Here is a 16,416-nt window from a genome sequence, read left to right as displayed (position 1 = left end):
GTAAACCGAAAAGTAAATTTCACCCTCCCCCACCCAAGCATCTATCAAAACCTTTTTAAATAGTGTGAAAACCAAAGTAATTAAAACTTTACAGCATCAAAAGAAACATACTAATAATCTAACTAGAAAAGAACAGAATGCTTTGAAGACACTAAGCAAAGACAACACTGTGGCAATTCGCCCGGCCGACAAGGGTGGTGGTATTGTAATACAAGACTATTCGGAATATGCTAAAGAAATTAAAACACAATTAGCAGACATTTGTACATACAGGAAAATTTCCGGAGATCCAACAAATACAGTCAGACAAAAATTGGAAGAAATTCTAAATCTGGGACTTCAAATGGATTATATTACAATAGAAGAATGTAATTTCCTGTTGGCAACACACCCAAGGACTCCAGTCCTGTACACATTACCAAAGATACACAAGGATTTACAACATCCACCAGGACGTCCAATAGTATTGACCATTGGCAGGATCTTGGAACCGGTAGCCAAATGGTTGGACTTTCAATTCTAACAGATACAGGCACCTTAATAACACAGCTGAAGGAAATGAAGGGGAATATGACGGGCATAGTGTTAATGTCCGTTGAGGTTAGAAATCTTTATACTGTGATTCCCCATGAGCAAGGCGTGGAAGCAATGTGCCGGCTGTTAATGCTTTCCGATCTGTACACAGGCCCACCCCTTGAAGTTACATTGGGACTATAAATGCTGACTTTACAGTTGAATTATTTCAGGTTTGAAACTGATTGGTACATGCAAATATCCGGGACTTCTATGGGAGCAGTTTTGGCCCCAATATATGCAAATGCTCTTGTATATGAAATTGAGAAACATCATTGGTTGACCACACATAAATAACAAATCATTAAGTATTTTCGTTATATTGATGATATTTAGATTTTACAGCAATGAACAGTAGAGGAAGCTGAGAAATGTGTGGCACACATTACCGTATTTGCTCGATTATAAGACGAGGTTTTTTCCAGAGCAAATGCTCTGAAAAATACCCCTCGTCTTATAATCGGGGTCGTCTTCTAATCAGACCCCAAAAAAATGCTGGCGCCATGCTGCTTACCGGTCGCGAGCAGCGTCTCTTCTGTTAGAAGCAGGGCAGGAAGCTTGCAGCGTCCTCACAGAACTCTATCTCCCCCCTCCCTCCTCTGAGGGCGGGGCCAGAGAAGTTGCTACAGCCGGGCCCCTGCAGAAGTCTGCGAGTGGGAGATCTGCAGTTCAGGTGAGGGGGTGGGGGAGGGTTTTTGAGTATGTGTGGAGTGTGTGTGATTAAGGGAATGAATGAGTATTTAAATGTTTGTGAATGAGTGTGAGTGTGTGTGTGATAGCATGGATGTGTAAGGGGGGTGGGGGTTGTAGCATGGCATATGGAGGCTGTAATCCCACTGCTATCATCCCCAGGTTCCAGCATGTACTGGCTGCCTTGGCTTGATAGGAGTGTGATTGCTGTTAGCAGTTTGATATATATATATATATATCAAACTGCTAACAGCAATCACACTCCTATCAAGCCAAGGCAGCCAGTACATGCTGGGTTAAAAGGCATATCATGGGGCTGAGTGGCATATAGGGGGTTAAAATGCATTTCTGGACCTCCAGAAATGCATTTTAACCCCCTATATGCCACTCAGCCCCATGATATGCCTATATACCTCCAGAAATGCTTTATACCCCCCTATATGCCACTCAGCCCCATGATATGCCTTTTAACCCCCTATATGCCAGAGTGGCATACAGGGGTATAAGGCATATCATGGGGCAGAGTGGCAAATAGGGGGGTATAAAGCATTTCTGGGGGCAGAGTGGCATAACTGGGGGGGCAGGTTGGCAAATAAAAGGAAATTTAAAAAATATATTTTTCTCAATCATAGCTTTTATTAAACATGAAAATAATTTACATTAATTAATATTTACTGGTAAAACTTTTTCCCTATAGGGTAGTCTTATATTCAGGCTTTTTGTTTTTTTCCTAAATTAATATTTTGATTTTGGGGGGTCGTCTTATAATCGGGGTCGTCTTATAATCGAGCAAATACGGTAATTCATTATCAACACCAATAAAGGGGACGTCCCAGATCAGAACAAATAAAGTCTGGAAATATAAGTTGATAATGGCCTACTCAACTATACTCTATATACCAAATCCACTGCCAGGAACACCATCCTGCACGCCAACAGTGCTCACCCCAGACATCTGATACAATCATTGCCATATTCCCAATTCATAAGAGTGATACGGAATAATTCTGATGAGGACAATATGCAGATACAATTGAAAGAAATGCAAAACAAGTTCCTAAGAAGAGGATACACTGAAGAACAAACATCTGCTGCCTTGGAAAAAGCAAAACATGAATCTAAGGATGCAACTACTGTAAAGGAACCAAGATTGATTTGTACAAGAACTTACAATCTAGGCAGTAGTACATGTTGTCTAAAGATAGTACCTTACCAACGGTATTTCAAAGAACACCCATGATGAGGTTTAAAAGAAATAAAAATCTATGAGATCTCCTGGTTAAAATAGATCCAGTTGAGAGTTATAGCACTAAGAACAAACAATATGGCAACTGTGGAAGTGTTGGCAACGGTTGTTATATTTATGTTTTTAAATATGGCTTGATTTGCGACGACACTGATAATGATATGGACAGTTAGAGGAGCCACTATATAGTCTTTAGGAGACTATTTAATTTTTTTATACCATAAAAATGGTATAAAGTGGTGATGGTACTTAGTTATAAGCTTGAGATTATCATAACGGGCTTTAATAACTGATTAAGAAATTTAAATATTTGCCTTATATATGTTAGTGTAGCTATAAATGTTGTAGCTTTGAAAATGAAAAATACCGTATTTGCTCGATTATAAGACAAGGTTTTTTCCCTCGTCCCTCGTCTTATAATCAGACCCGGTGTGTAGCCGGGGCAGCGTGTAGACGTCCATTACGCGCGATTCGCGTAGACAACTTCCACTGCAGCCGGTGCGGGAAATTCTCTCTGACAGTCAGGGAAAGTCTGCGCGATGGACGCAGAGAACCCCCGCTGCTAACCGCACCTCCTTCCGGCTGCAGCAGAAGTTGCCTACGTGAATCGCGTAGACGTCTACCAGGAGTCAGAAGCACCGTTAATTTTTTTGGGGGGGGGGTTAAATGGGGGGCATAAGGCATTATTTCCGGAGGTAGAGTGCTCTATGAAATGCCTTTTAACCCCCTTAATGCCACTCTGCCTCCAGAAATGCCTTTTAACCCTCTATATGCCCTCTGCCTCCTGAAATGCCTTATACCTCCCTATATGCCACTCTGCCCCATAATATGCCTTTTAACCCCCTAAATGCCAGAGTGGCATATGGGGTATAAGGCATTTCTGGAGGCACAGTGGCATATAGAGGGTTAAAAGGCATATCATGGGGCACAGTGGCATATTAGGGGGTATGAGGCATTTCTGGGGCAGAGTGGCAAGCCTGGGGGCAGATTTGCATAACTTGGGGGGGGCAGGTTGGAAAATAAAAGGAAATAAAAACAAAATATTTTTCTCAATCACAGCTTTTATTTTAAAAAAATTGTTTACATAGTTTACATGAATTAATATTTACTGGTAAAACTTTTTTCTATAGGGTCGTCTTATATTCAGGCTTTTTCTTTTTTTCCTAAATTAATATTCAAATTTTGGGGGGCCGTCTTATAATCGGGGTCATCTTTTAATCTAGTAAATACGGTATATAATGTGTTATGATACAGTAGGAATAATATAATACTGCTGAATAGGTTCAATGGATGTTTTTTTTTTTAAATATGTTTAAATATGTTTTTAATAGAATACATTTTATTATGTTTACAATATATATATATATGGTCGGATTAAGATCGACAGGACAATTTTGTAATGGCCATCAGAATGCTTTAACGCTGTATTTTTTCACACTGGTTTTGTATTGTGCTGTGTTTATTATTTTGCACATCACATTTACTTATAAAATTGGTCACATGTAATCATTTATAATTACTGTATTTACCTATTTAATTAGAATTATAAGGTACTATCACCTTTTTATATTTTTTTATTACCATTCACCATATTATATTCTCAAACACAGCACGGAACTAATATCCTGCATCGCTATGTTCACTACACCTTTTTCGTTATGATAACCGATGCTCAGACGTATCTCTGAGTGTCGGCAATGTTATGATGCTTTATACATGTGCACAGGGTAGTTCAACACGCCGACATCCAGCTTCACATTCACTGGACAGGTGTGGTAAGTCTTTTTTGATTTAGTTAATTCGTTAATTGTTTAAGTTGGCTTATACTATAAATATATGATTTGTTTGCATATTCATTCGTGTCCTGATGAAAGTCATTAAAGACTGAAGTTGACCCTAATGGAGCATCATTGCATTATTTAAAAAGAAGACCTTAGAGATGGTAACTACGTGTGTGTGTGTGTGTGTGTGTGTGTGTATATATCAACAGCAATATTATATATATATATATATATATATATATATATATATATATATATATTGCTAACAGAAATCACACTCCTATCATGACCAGGCAGCCAGTACATCCTAGAACCTGGGCATGATAGGAGTGTGATTACAGGCTCCCTATGCCATGCTACCCCCCCATACACTTACACATCCATGCTATCACACACTCATTCACTCATTAATATACTCATTCATTCATACTTGCTCATACACCACCACCCACCCCCTTACCTGAACTGCAGATCTCTCGCTCGCAGACTTCTGCATGGAACCTGCTGCTTCCTTCTGTGTTGCTGCGCGAGGCATTTCTCTTTTCCAGCCACCAGGGGAAGAAGGAACGGAGCAGAGTCATGTAATGTGCATTCACATGACTCCACTGGGTTCCTGCTTCTCCTGGCCGGTACAAGAGACGCTGTTCGCACACTGTGCGACCAACGCACAGGTAAGCAGCCTGGCCCCTGCGGATGATATATTTTCGGCCACCTATATATCGGTGCATCCCTAATTGGTGTATGAACTTTAAAAGTATCAGAAAAAATTCTGCTTGTTTGTGAAAAAGCAGATGATTAAAATAATTGAATTAATGAAAATTTACTTTTTACTGTTATTCTATGGTGAAGCTTAGGCTGTAGGCCTTTTTATTAAAATAATGCAGTGATGTTAAAACGTCACAGAGCTTTTTTTCTTTACCAAAAATGTTTGCAGGTGTTCAGAACATGTGATAAAAAAACAACATTCTTAATGATTCCTTAAATATTGTTTTTCTATCAGGTTTCACCAGAAGCATAGTTGCTGTTTACAGTACGTGCATGCTTGTTTTACTCCTTCGTGTTCAGCTGAATATTCTTGGTGGATATATCTATCTGGATAATTCCTTGGTGGGAAAACATGGCACTGTAAGTAGAGCATCAAGTTAAAGTGAAACTTTATATATAACTTTTTGAGTAGTATAAGAAAACACATTTCAATTGACCCTTTTTATAATGTAGCAAAATAAATGTTGAAATGAGAGAGTTAACTAAAAGGTACATATTGCCAGGTGAAATTTGCTCCATGTGACATGATATGAAGCCTATGGTACATAAAAATAGAACAAATGTATTATATTAAAATAGAAAAAGGGTTTGTTAAAATAAATAAAAACTACAATATCCCCTGAGTATAAGTGAAAATTAGTACTAATACGGTGGTAAGTTATATGGTAAAACTGGTAGTAGGTATCAGAATAAATAACAAAAGCATATACTTCCTTAAAAAGCTCACATTTGGGCAGTAAAACCAGCAAACGTTTTTCTTTTGGTTAAGCCTATGAGTCACAAACAACTTTTAAATATGTTTTTAGCAATTTTTATTTCTTCTTACATAGGGCTGCAACAACTAATCGATAAAATCGATAATAATCGATAATGAAATTCGTTGGCAACGAATTTCATTATCGATTAGTTGAATCGATTATTATCGATTATAAAATGAGGGTTTTTTCAGAGCAAACGCTCTGAAAAATCCCCCTCATTATATAATCCGTTTAGTCTGACTCACCGTCTCACAGCAGCAGCTCCTACTTACTCCCCCTCCCTGTAATCACTGTGACAACTGGCCCCGCCCCTTCCTTCTCCAGGCCAGAACCACATGGCTGTGACACTCATCTAACTGTAAGTATGTGTGTATATATACACACACATTATATATATATTTACGACCCTCTTAGTTTTTTGTCTGCAAATTCTCTATCTTGTTATTTTAACCCCTGTTTTAACCCTGTATCAGAACATGTACTGGTCAGTTTTAAACTGTTTTAAACTGTGTTTTTCACTTGCTTGGTCAGAAATGCTTTTGACTTGACAAAGGGAGGACTCCCGAAAGCTCGTCTATTATTTTAAATACTGTTAGTCCAATAAAAAAGGTATTACAAGATTCTGGGCTACTGAAAGTTAGGGGAGGTGGGGGTTAATTTAGGGGCAGTTATGGTTAGTGGGGTGTTTAGGGTTAATTTAGGGGCAGTTGTGTTAATAGGGTGTTTAGGGTTAATTTAGGAGCAGCTGTGGTTAATGGGGTGTTTGGGGTTAATTTGAGGCAGTTGTGGTTAATGGTGTGTTTAGGGTTAATTTAGGGGATGCTGTGGTTGATGGGGTCTTTAGGGTTAATTTAGGGGATGCTGTGGTTAAGGGGGTGTTAAGGGTTAATTTAGGGGCAGTTATGGTTAATGGGGAGTTTAGGGTTAATTTAGGGGAATCTAAATCCTGGGGGCAGTGAAGTGACATATCTGGGGGTATAAGGCATATACAGTATATAAGGCATATGTGGGGAGGGCAGTGTGGCATGTCTGGGGAGGACGGAGTGGTGTATCAGGGTGTATAAGGCATATCTGGGGGTAGAGAAGTGGCATGTCTGGGAGGCAGGGTGGCATGTCTGGGGAGGATGGAGTGGGGTATCAGGGGATATAAGGCGTATCAGGCACAGTGGCAGATGTGGGAGGCAGCGTGGAGTGGCAGATGTGGGAGGCAGCGTGGCATATGTGGGAGGCATTGTGGCGTGGCAGATGTGGGAGGCAGCATGGCGTGGCACATGTGGGGAGGGCAGGGTGGCATGTCTGGGGAGGATGGAGTGGTGTTTCAGGGGGTATAAGGCGTATCAGGTACAGTGGCATGTGGGGGGTAGAGTGGAGTGGCAGATGTGGGAGGCAGCGTGGTATATGTGGGAGGCAGCGTGGAGTGGCAGATGTGGGAGGCAGCGTGGAGTGGTATATGTGGGAGGCAGTGTGGAGTGCTGTGGTAGGCAGCGTGGCATATGTGGGGGGGCAGCATGGCATGTCTGGGAGGCAGCATAGCAAGCCTGGGCTCAAATGTGCATATATTGGGGGGCTGGTTGGGAAATAAAGACAAGAAATGTATTATCAAAGTTTTTTTATTCTGCTGTTTGTATTTAACATCATTTGTTTAGTAAATTATTTTAAATAAATGAAAAATTTACATTCATTTTTTTTATCCGATTAATCGATTAATCGAAAAAATAATCGGCCAACTAATCGATTATTAAAATAATCGTTAGTTGCAGCCCTATTCTTACACAACAAACACAGCATCAAAATAAATGATTATGTTTTTTTCAAATGTTAGCTTAATGAAATACAAAATGTGAATCTCCAAAGTCTCCTCAATAGCACAATACTACATGTGTGTTATATTACATACATTACTTATATATCACACTGTGTCAGTGATTGGGTAAGCATGTCAGGTAGGAGCCCAGCTGCATGGGATACCAGAGGCTCTGTTTGTACCCCACAATGCATATTGACAGGTAAGAAGGTACAGACAGGCAAAAAGAAACACATCGAAGGCTGGGTATTATTATGAGACGGTCTGTATTGGAGTAAGCTGACAAGACAGGTAAGTAGAACACATGACTGATCTTGACTGGCAATAAGGCTGGACAGGTCAAGCAGCTGGAAAGCCCTCGGACAAGGCACGTGGCAGGAAAGACCTCGGACAGGGCACCAGACACATGGAAGGGAGCCCTCAGGCAGGGCAGACATAGTCAGGCAAGCCAGGTCACAATGGGTAAATCAGAAATGCTGCTAGCAGGAGACCAGGTATTTTATTAACTATATTTAACAGTACAATAAATAAATACTTTAAAAGGTTATATCCTTTAGGTTAAAGGATATAATGGAACATTTAAAATGATAAATTGAATCAAAACAAGTTTTTTTTACATAAAATTACCAGGGCTTCAACACCTGATCGATAATAATCGATAATGAAAATCGTTGCCAACAAATTTCATTATCGATTAGTTGAATAGATTTTTATCGATTATAAAATGAGGGTTTTTTTCAGAGCAAATGCTCTGAAAAATATGTCTCGTTTTATAATCCATTTCATTCATTGTCAAAGCAGTTACTACTTACAGTCCCTCCCTGCAGTCACTCTGGCCCCGCCCCTTATTTCTCCCAGTGATGATTGGCCCCGCCCATTTCCTATAGCGTCTACAACTCCACATGGTTCAGCAACTAATCTAACTGTGAATATAACATTGATATTTGGGCTGCTGAAACTTAGGGGATTAATTTGGGACAGTTATGGTTGATGGGTTGTTGAGGGTTAATTTAGGAGCAGTTATGGGTAATGGGGTGTTTAGGGTAAATTTAGGGGCAGTTATGGTTGATGGGGTCGTTAGGGTTAATTTAGGGGCAGTTATGGTTGATGGGGTCGTTAGGGGTAATTTATGGGCAGTTATGGTTAATGGGGTGTTTAGGGTTAATTTAGGGGCAGTTATGGTTGATGGACTGTTTAGGGTTAATTTGGGGGCAGCTATGGTTAATGGGGTGTTTAAGGTTTATTTAGGGGCAGTTATGGTTGATGGGGTGTTGAGGGTTAACTTAGCGGCGGTTATGGTTAATGGGGTCTTCGGGGTTAACTTAGCGGCGGTTATGGTTAATGGGGTCTTCAGGGTTAACTTAGGGGCAGTTATGGTTGATGGGGTCTTTAGGGTTAATTTAATGCTGAGGACTGAGGGTCAATGTAATTAATTTATTTTTATTTTTTTTATTATTTTTTTTTAATTGCTCAGATACATTTTTTTTGGATTGTCTAACAATGTTTTTTTTTGTTTTTTTTTAAATAATTTATTAGTTTTTTTTAGCATATATAAAAAAGACATACATTAACAAGCAATACCATACAAAGTTTGGAAAATATATGCAGCATACAATATCGTACAAAAACATACAAGGTGTTAAAAATATATACAAGATCAAGATTTACATCTCTTTGTATAATAAATTAATAATTGTACAATAGCATACAAAGTAAAACAATATACCAAACGGAACCATTCACTACACTGACGAGAACGCATTCACACACATGTGGCGGTAAAATGGAGCAACAGAACATGGACATCGGTAGCTATGATAGATTTCAAGACACTATACCCATTGGGGTCTTACAAGATACACAGATAAATATAAATTAATGTGTAAAATTCAAGAGGAAACGTATACAACAATATAATGCCAAAAGAGAAATAATTGCTAAGAAGAGGAGTCAAAAATTATCTAAACAAGACTCTGCAATGTACTTGAACCATGGGGACCATACGTGATTATATTTGGAGATCTTTTGGTTTTTCAAATAAAAATATTTTTCCATCTTAGCCTGATGATTTATTTGCTCAATTATTTCCTTCCAAGTAGGAGGTTCAGCTTTCCTCCAAGCTCTCGCTATACATAATTTAATAGCCAATACAATATTGACTGTTAATAATTTATGTGCGATCTCTGGAAAGGGAAGGGACAAATGAAAAAGCCAGATATAAGAATGGATAACACATTTACATTTAAATATATAGGAAAAAAGTCTCTCAACTTGCATCTTGATATTCTCCAGCTTAGAGCAGGCCCACCATATATGGAATTGAGTCCCCTCCTCATATCCGCACCTCCAACATAGATTAGAATTTGAATTGGAGAATTTGTTTAAGCGGGACGGAACTAGGTACCAGCGATGGAGAAGCTTAAAAAACATCTCTTGAATATTAATCGCGTGTACCGCGTTCCTAACTTGCAACCAGGTATCCACCCATTTTTCCATAGGAAAAGTAACATTGCAATCATTTTGCCATTTCCTTACTGAGAGGGGTAGAACATCAATTTATTGAGTATCTAAATATGATGATATCAAAGATATTAGATTTTTTTTATAATGCTTATTAATAAATATATCAAGTTCTAAAGGTGGGTGAACTATCTGAGTATTCAGAAAATGCATCACTCTAATATACGTGAATAGTTCATTCTCAGGAAGTTTAAATTTAGATTGAAGCTCAGAAAAACTAAGGAATAAATCGTTTGATTTTAGATCACCAAGTGTACAAATATTGCTTAAGGTCCATTTATTAAGATTGATATTCTGAATATAATAATTAAGGACCTTTAAAGGTGTAAAAACCGTAAAGTGCACATCTGGTTTTTCGGACCTTCTAAATTTATAGCTTGTTTTTAAGGCATCCAATATAACTTGGTTCGTGAAGTTTAATTTTTTCCAATTAGATGGTCCAAGCCAAAAAAGATTAAATAGATCTTGTTCATTTGTTTGATTCCGTTCACAATATAACCAACCTAAATTGAGGTTCTTTTTGATATTCCAATGTAATACATGTGTAAACATTACAATTTTTATGTAATCTTCTAATATCTGGGAACCCCAAACCCAAATGTCTATAACTTCTCTTAATTATTTTCTGGGTTATCCTAGCTCTGCCCGCTTTCCAAATAAAGGATAAGAGCATTCTTGAAAGTTTATCCAAAATATACGCCGGAACCCGAAGTGGTATTAACCTAAGAGGATATTAAATTTTAGGAATTAAATAAGATTTAACCATGTTAACTCTACCCAGCCAGGAAAGTTCTATTGATTTCAATTTTTCTATTAAAGTAACAAGATTATTCACTACAATCTCATAATTAATAGAAATTATTTTTTTTAAATTAAACATTAACTTAATTCCGAGGTAGTCCAAGGACTCCTTTAACCCCTTCAGGACCGGGATTTTGATACTAACGTGTCGCTAAAGGACCGGAGCCGTTTTTGTGTTTTTGCCATGTCTTCCTTCAACTGTAATTTCTCTCTTATCAATTGCACCACCCACACAAATCATATATTGTTTTTTTCAGCACAAGTAGGGCTTTCATTTGAAACCATATTAATCTGGGTAGTACATTGTTTTGTTTGAAATAAACTGGAAAAAGTGGGGAAAAAATGAAAAAAACGCATTTTTTTACAGTTTTGTATACATACAAATTGTACACACATTGAACCAATGGGAAAAAACTATCCCAAATATATTCATTAAGTTGTCCTGATTTGGAAACCACCCAACATGGCCAGGATTTTTATATTTTTTGACCAGTATAGGGCAAATATTGCAAGGCATGCATTATGTTTTTGAAATGTAATTTTTTGCAAATTTGGCATGGTAGTCTAATAACTGCAATAGTTGTCACAGATACTGATTATCCCCCCAAAATTTTATATTTATGAACAGTAGATAAGTCAAGGTGTACAACTAGGGTAATTTTGACACTTTTCAAACAGGAATTTTATCGCCAATTGCTGCCAAATTTTGAGGTATTTTTATATTTTTTTGGTTTTTTTGCATATGTTGCAATGTTGCTTTAGATTTTATATTATATTTTGTATAGAATATGTGCAACTGCAGAAAAAAACACCAAATTGTGTTCACCAACATCCCCCGGTTCCAACAAGGCCTCACATGCATGGTTCATGCAATTTTTGAGGAAGCTATGAGGGCAAAACTGGAACATGCGCATTTTCGTTTTCACATTTGGAATTTTCAGAAATTGGTTTCCAGGGCCCATATCCCATTTGGGACATTTTGGAAGCCCCCCACTGTAAATTACCCCATAAAAGTATATATTTATGAACAGTAGACAAGTCAAGGTGTTCAACTAGGGTAGTTTTGACAGTTTTCAGCTAGCCATTTCTTCACTGATGTCTGCCAAAGTTTACGAAAAATTTATTTTATTGCATTTTTAACAAATACATTTCAATGTTAAAATTTATTTCTTGCACAGCATATGTGCAACAGTGGAAGAAAACATCACATTTTGTTCACCAACATCCCATGAGTCCAACAAGGCCTCACATGCATGGTTCATGCATTTTTTGAGGAAGCTATGAGGGCAAAACTGGAACATGCGCATTTTCGTTTTCACATTTGGAATTTTCAGAAATTGGTTTCCTGGGCCCATATCCCATTTAGGACATTTTGGAAGCCCCCCACTGTAAATTACCCCATAAAAGTATATATTTATGAACAGTAGACAAGTCAAGGTGTTCAACTAGGGGAGTTTTGACAGTTTTCAGCTAGCCATTTCTTCACTGATGTCTGCCAAACTTCACAGGGAAATTATTGTATTGCGTTTTTAACGCATACATTTCAATGTTGCACTGAATTTCTTGCACACCATAAGTGCAACAGTGGAAGAAAACACCACATTTTGTTCACCAACATCCCATGAGTCCAACAAGACCTCACATGCATGGTTCATGCATTTTTTGAGGAAACTATGAGGGCAAAACTGGAACATGCGCATTTTCGTTTTCACATTTGGAATTTTCAGAAATTGGTTTCCTGGGCCCATATCCCATTTGGGACATTTTGGAAGCCCCCCACTGTAAATTACCCCCTAAAAGTATATATTTATGAACAGTAGACAAGTCAAGGTGTTCAACTAGGGTAGTTTTGACAGTTTTCAGCTAGCCATTTCTTCACTGATGTCTGCCAAACTTTACAGGGAAATTATTTTATTGCGTTTTTAACGCATAAATTTCATTGTTGCACTGAATTTCTTGCACACCATAAGTGCAACAGTGGAAGAAAAGACCATATTTTGTTCACCAAGATCCCCCGATTCCAACAAGGCCTCACATGCATGGTTCATGCATTTTTTGAGGAAGCCATGAGGCCATAACTGGAACATGTGCAAGTTTTCAGGAATTGGCTTACTGGGCCCATATCCCATTTGGGACATTTTGGAAGCCCCCACTGTAAAGTACCCCAAAATAGTATATATTTATGAATAGTAGATTAAGAACAGTTGATAAAGAACGATTAAGAAAAATTAAGAAAAAATGAAATTATTTTTTGTACCTGGCAACTGTAAGAAAGATTAAGATTAAGAAACAATTAAATTATTTTTGGTACCTGGCATCTGTATGAAATTCTTTAAAACAGTTGCCAATGCACAGACCGGGCTTATCAGGGCAACCAGAACAGTAAAATACTGTGTCCTTCCTGTGCCCTTTGGCATAACACACCCTGCACCGTTTTTGTGTTTTGGAGTTTTTGGAGGTAGGAGGGAATTTGAAGGGGAAATGTTCTTCTTGAATTATCAGAGACGCTGAGGGGCCTTGTTCAGCTGGAGCCAAGATTTCCTTGAGTAACAAAAACTGAAAGGATAAAAATGTGTTTTTTTTGGCAGGGTGTATTTTTTTAAAAAGTAAGAATGCATTGTGAGTTGCAATCTGCATCATATAAATGGCTACCTTTTTATACCACGTATTGGTTTTTCTCATTATGAGGTATGGCTGCAATAATTGATCGGCCAAATCCACTCCCCCCATATGCCTATTGTAGGCCTTGATGCAGGTAGGCTTTCTTCGGACCTGAGTTTTGCCCCGGACAGGAACAGGAACAGTGGCATCGTCATGAATTGTGCTTAACATGCACACATCTTTCTTGTCCCTATATTTTACAGCCAAAAGTTCTTGTTGGCGTAAAGCTAAGGATGCCCCAATTTTTAATTTGGTTTCTCTAATCTGTTTTGGGACCCCTATTCTGCTCTGCCTTATGGTGCCACAGGCCAAGGTGTCCATACAAAACAACAACTTGAACAAAGGGACACTTGTATAATAGTTGTCCATGTACAAGTGGTACCCTTTGTTCAGTAAGGGGCAAACAAGGTCCCAGACAATTTTTTCACTTATGCCCAGATGGTCTGGGCAGCCTGGTGGGTCAAGCTTGGCATCTTTCCCCTCATAAACCCGGAAGGAATATGTGTAGCCACTACTGCTCTCACATAATTTATAAAATTTTACCCCATACCGGGAGCGTTTAGAGGGAATGTATTGCTTGAACCCTAACCGGCCTTTAAATTTCATTAGGGACTCATCAATACTAATTTCTCGCTTGGGGGTATAAACGGCAGCAAATTTAGTTTGGAAGTGAGAAATAAGGGGGCGAATTTTAAAAAGCCTGTCATATGTGGGGTCATGTTTGGGAAGGCACTGGGTATTGTCATTGAAATGTAAAAAGCGGAGGAGGAGTTCATACCTTCCCCTTTTCATGGTATTGGAGAAAATTGGGGTTGAAATAATGGAGTCTGTGCTCCAGTATGACTTTAAAGTGGGCTTTTTTATTATCCCCATTATCATGGTGAGTGCCCAGAATGTTTTTAACTCGCACACATCAGTGGGAGTCCATGCCTTTTGCTTGTTTGCTTTATTTCTAAATTCCTGGGCAGCGTACAAGTTAGTTTGGTAAACTAACGCCTCCCAAAACTCATTGCCCATGAACAGCTCCATAAACTGGCTTGGTGTATATTCTGCGACATCCGGATGAATGCCGGAATTGGCAGTGAAGGGGGGAACATCTGGAAAAGTGCCAGCTGCAGGGATCCACTCATCAGAGGGATCAGGAGGAGTAGAAGCAACACGGCTCCTTTTAACTGGGGGTGCAGCATCATCAGAGCTGCTGCTAAACTGGCCCACATCAAAATCTGACGCAGTGTCAGTGGCAGAGTCTGACGCAGTGTCAGTGTCTGAGGCCTTTTATATGCCTCTTCCACCGTATAAAACCTATCCATATTTTTTTTTTTTTTTTTTTTTATATATATATTTTTTTTTTTTTTTTTTTTTTTCTCCCTACCTAACCCTAGACCCTAACCCTAACCCTAATCCCTACCTAATCAATTCCCCACTAACTGATAAATTCCCCACTAACTAATCAATTCCCCACTAACTAACCCACCCACAGCCACCCACCCACCCACAATTTTAAGGAAAAAAACAGAATTAACCCCTTAGGGTCAAATGCTGCTGATCAGAACACTGATCAGCAGTGAAAAAATTATTATTTTAAAAATTTGCTGATTAATATTAACCCCTTCAATCTCTTGCATAGATCTAATTTGAATCGCCAGAGGTTCAGTAGTTAACGCATAGAGTAAGGGAGCTAGCGGGCATCCCTGCAGAGTACCGTTAGCAATATTAAAGAATGTGGAATTCAAAGCAGGGCCTGTGACCTTAGCAGTAGGTATACTATATAAGGCCATTGTGCTTGATTTAAAAAAACCCGAAATCCCTACTGCATCTAAAGTTGCACTCAAAAAGTTCCAATTTACCCTATCAAATGCCTTCTCGGCGTCTAAGGCCAAGAAAACTGAAGGAGTACAAGTATAATGTATCTGGGCGATTAAACCTAATAATTTCCTGGTATTATCTTCCCCATTTCTGCCACTGATAAATCCTGATTGATCAGGATGTATCAGATCAGTTATTACTTTACTTAATCTTGTTGCTAGAATTTTAGAATAGATCTTTGCATCAACATTTATCAACGAAATCGGCCTATAATTGGAAATAAAACAAGGATCTTTCCCTGATTTGGGGATTGGGCAAATAGACGCTTGAAGAAAATCTTTAGTAGCAGCACCCAATTCTCCAATCTTATTAAAAAATCTCAACAAAAGAGGGGAAATCAAAGGATCTAAAACTTTATAAAACATTGCTGTGTAACCATCTGGGCCAGGAGATTTCCCATTCTTTAAATTTAGAATAGCTTCTTTTATTTCACTTAGTAGAAAAGGTCTATTGATCTTTTCTGCTTTTTCTCTAGATAATTTTGGTATTGGAAGCTTACTAAGAAAAGACTTAATACGAGTAAGTGAAACATCTCTTGATCTAAGGTTGTATAAGGATTTATAATAATCTCTAAATGCTTCTGCAATTTGTGAAGGGTCCAAAATTACTTCCTTATTTTCTATTAATTTTTTTATTCTGTGTCTTGGGACTACTGACTTGATTTTGTTTGTTATCCACTTATTCGGGCGGTTACTGTCGTAGTACCACCTCTGTTTAGTATTCAAGATATTTTTAAGTTTGATCTCATTCTGAATTGATGTTATTTCTTTAGAAAGATCCGAGGTAGGATTTAATTTATTAATACTTTCAATCTTTGCAAGTGCTATGTATTGTTCAGCAATAGGTTTGCCTTTCTGTTTATTAATAAAGGCATCAGTTTTGATTAAATATCCCCTTAATGTACATTTAAATGCCTCCCATAGAGTAGATTCTTGCACAAGTCCGTTATCG

The 16,416-nt window shown here is 38.3% G+C and overlaps 1 protein-coding gene across 2 annotated transcripts in view; it reads left to right on the top strand.

Moving 5' to 3' along the window:
• PEX3 (peroxisomal biogenesis factor 3) overlaps positions 1 to 16,416 on the top strand; it is a 122,921-nt gene that overhangs the window by 40,477 nt on the left and 66,028 nt on the right. For both annotated transcript variants that reach the window (XM_053460880.1, XM_053460879.1), the window contains exon 6: positions 5,291 to 5,415. In XM_053460880.1, the coding sequence (XP_053316855.1) occupies positions 5,291 to 5,415 (125 nt within the window). The remainder of the gene's footprint in view (positions 1 to 5,290; positions 5,416 to 16,416) is intronic.

Source organism: Spea bombifrons, chromosome 3 (assembly GCF_027358695.1).
Source record: "Spea bombifrons isolate aSpeBom1 chromosome 3, aSpeBom1.2.pri, whole genome shotgun sequence".
NCBI lineage: Eukaryota > Metazoa > Chordata > Amphibia > Anura > Pelobatidae > Spea > Spea bombifrons.
The sequence above is the reverse complement of the archived record's forward strand: the minus strand, read 5'-3'. Positions and strand labels throughout refer to the sequence as shown.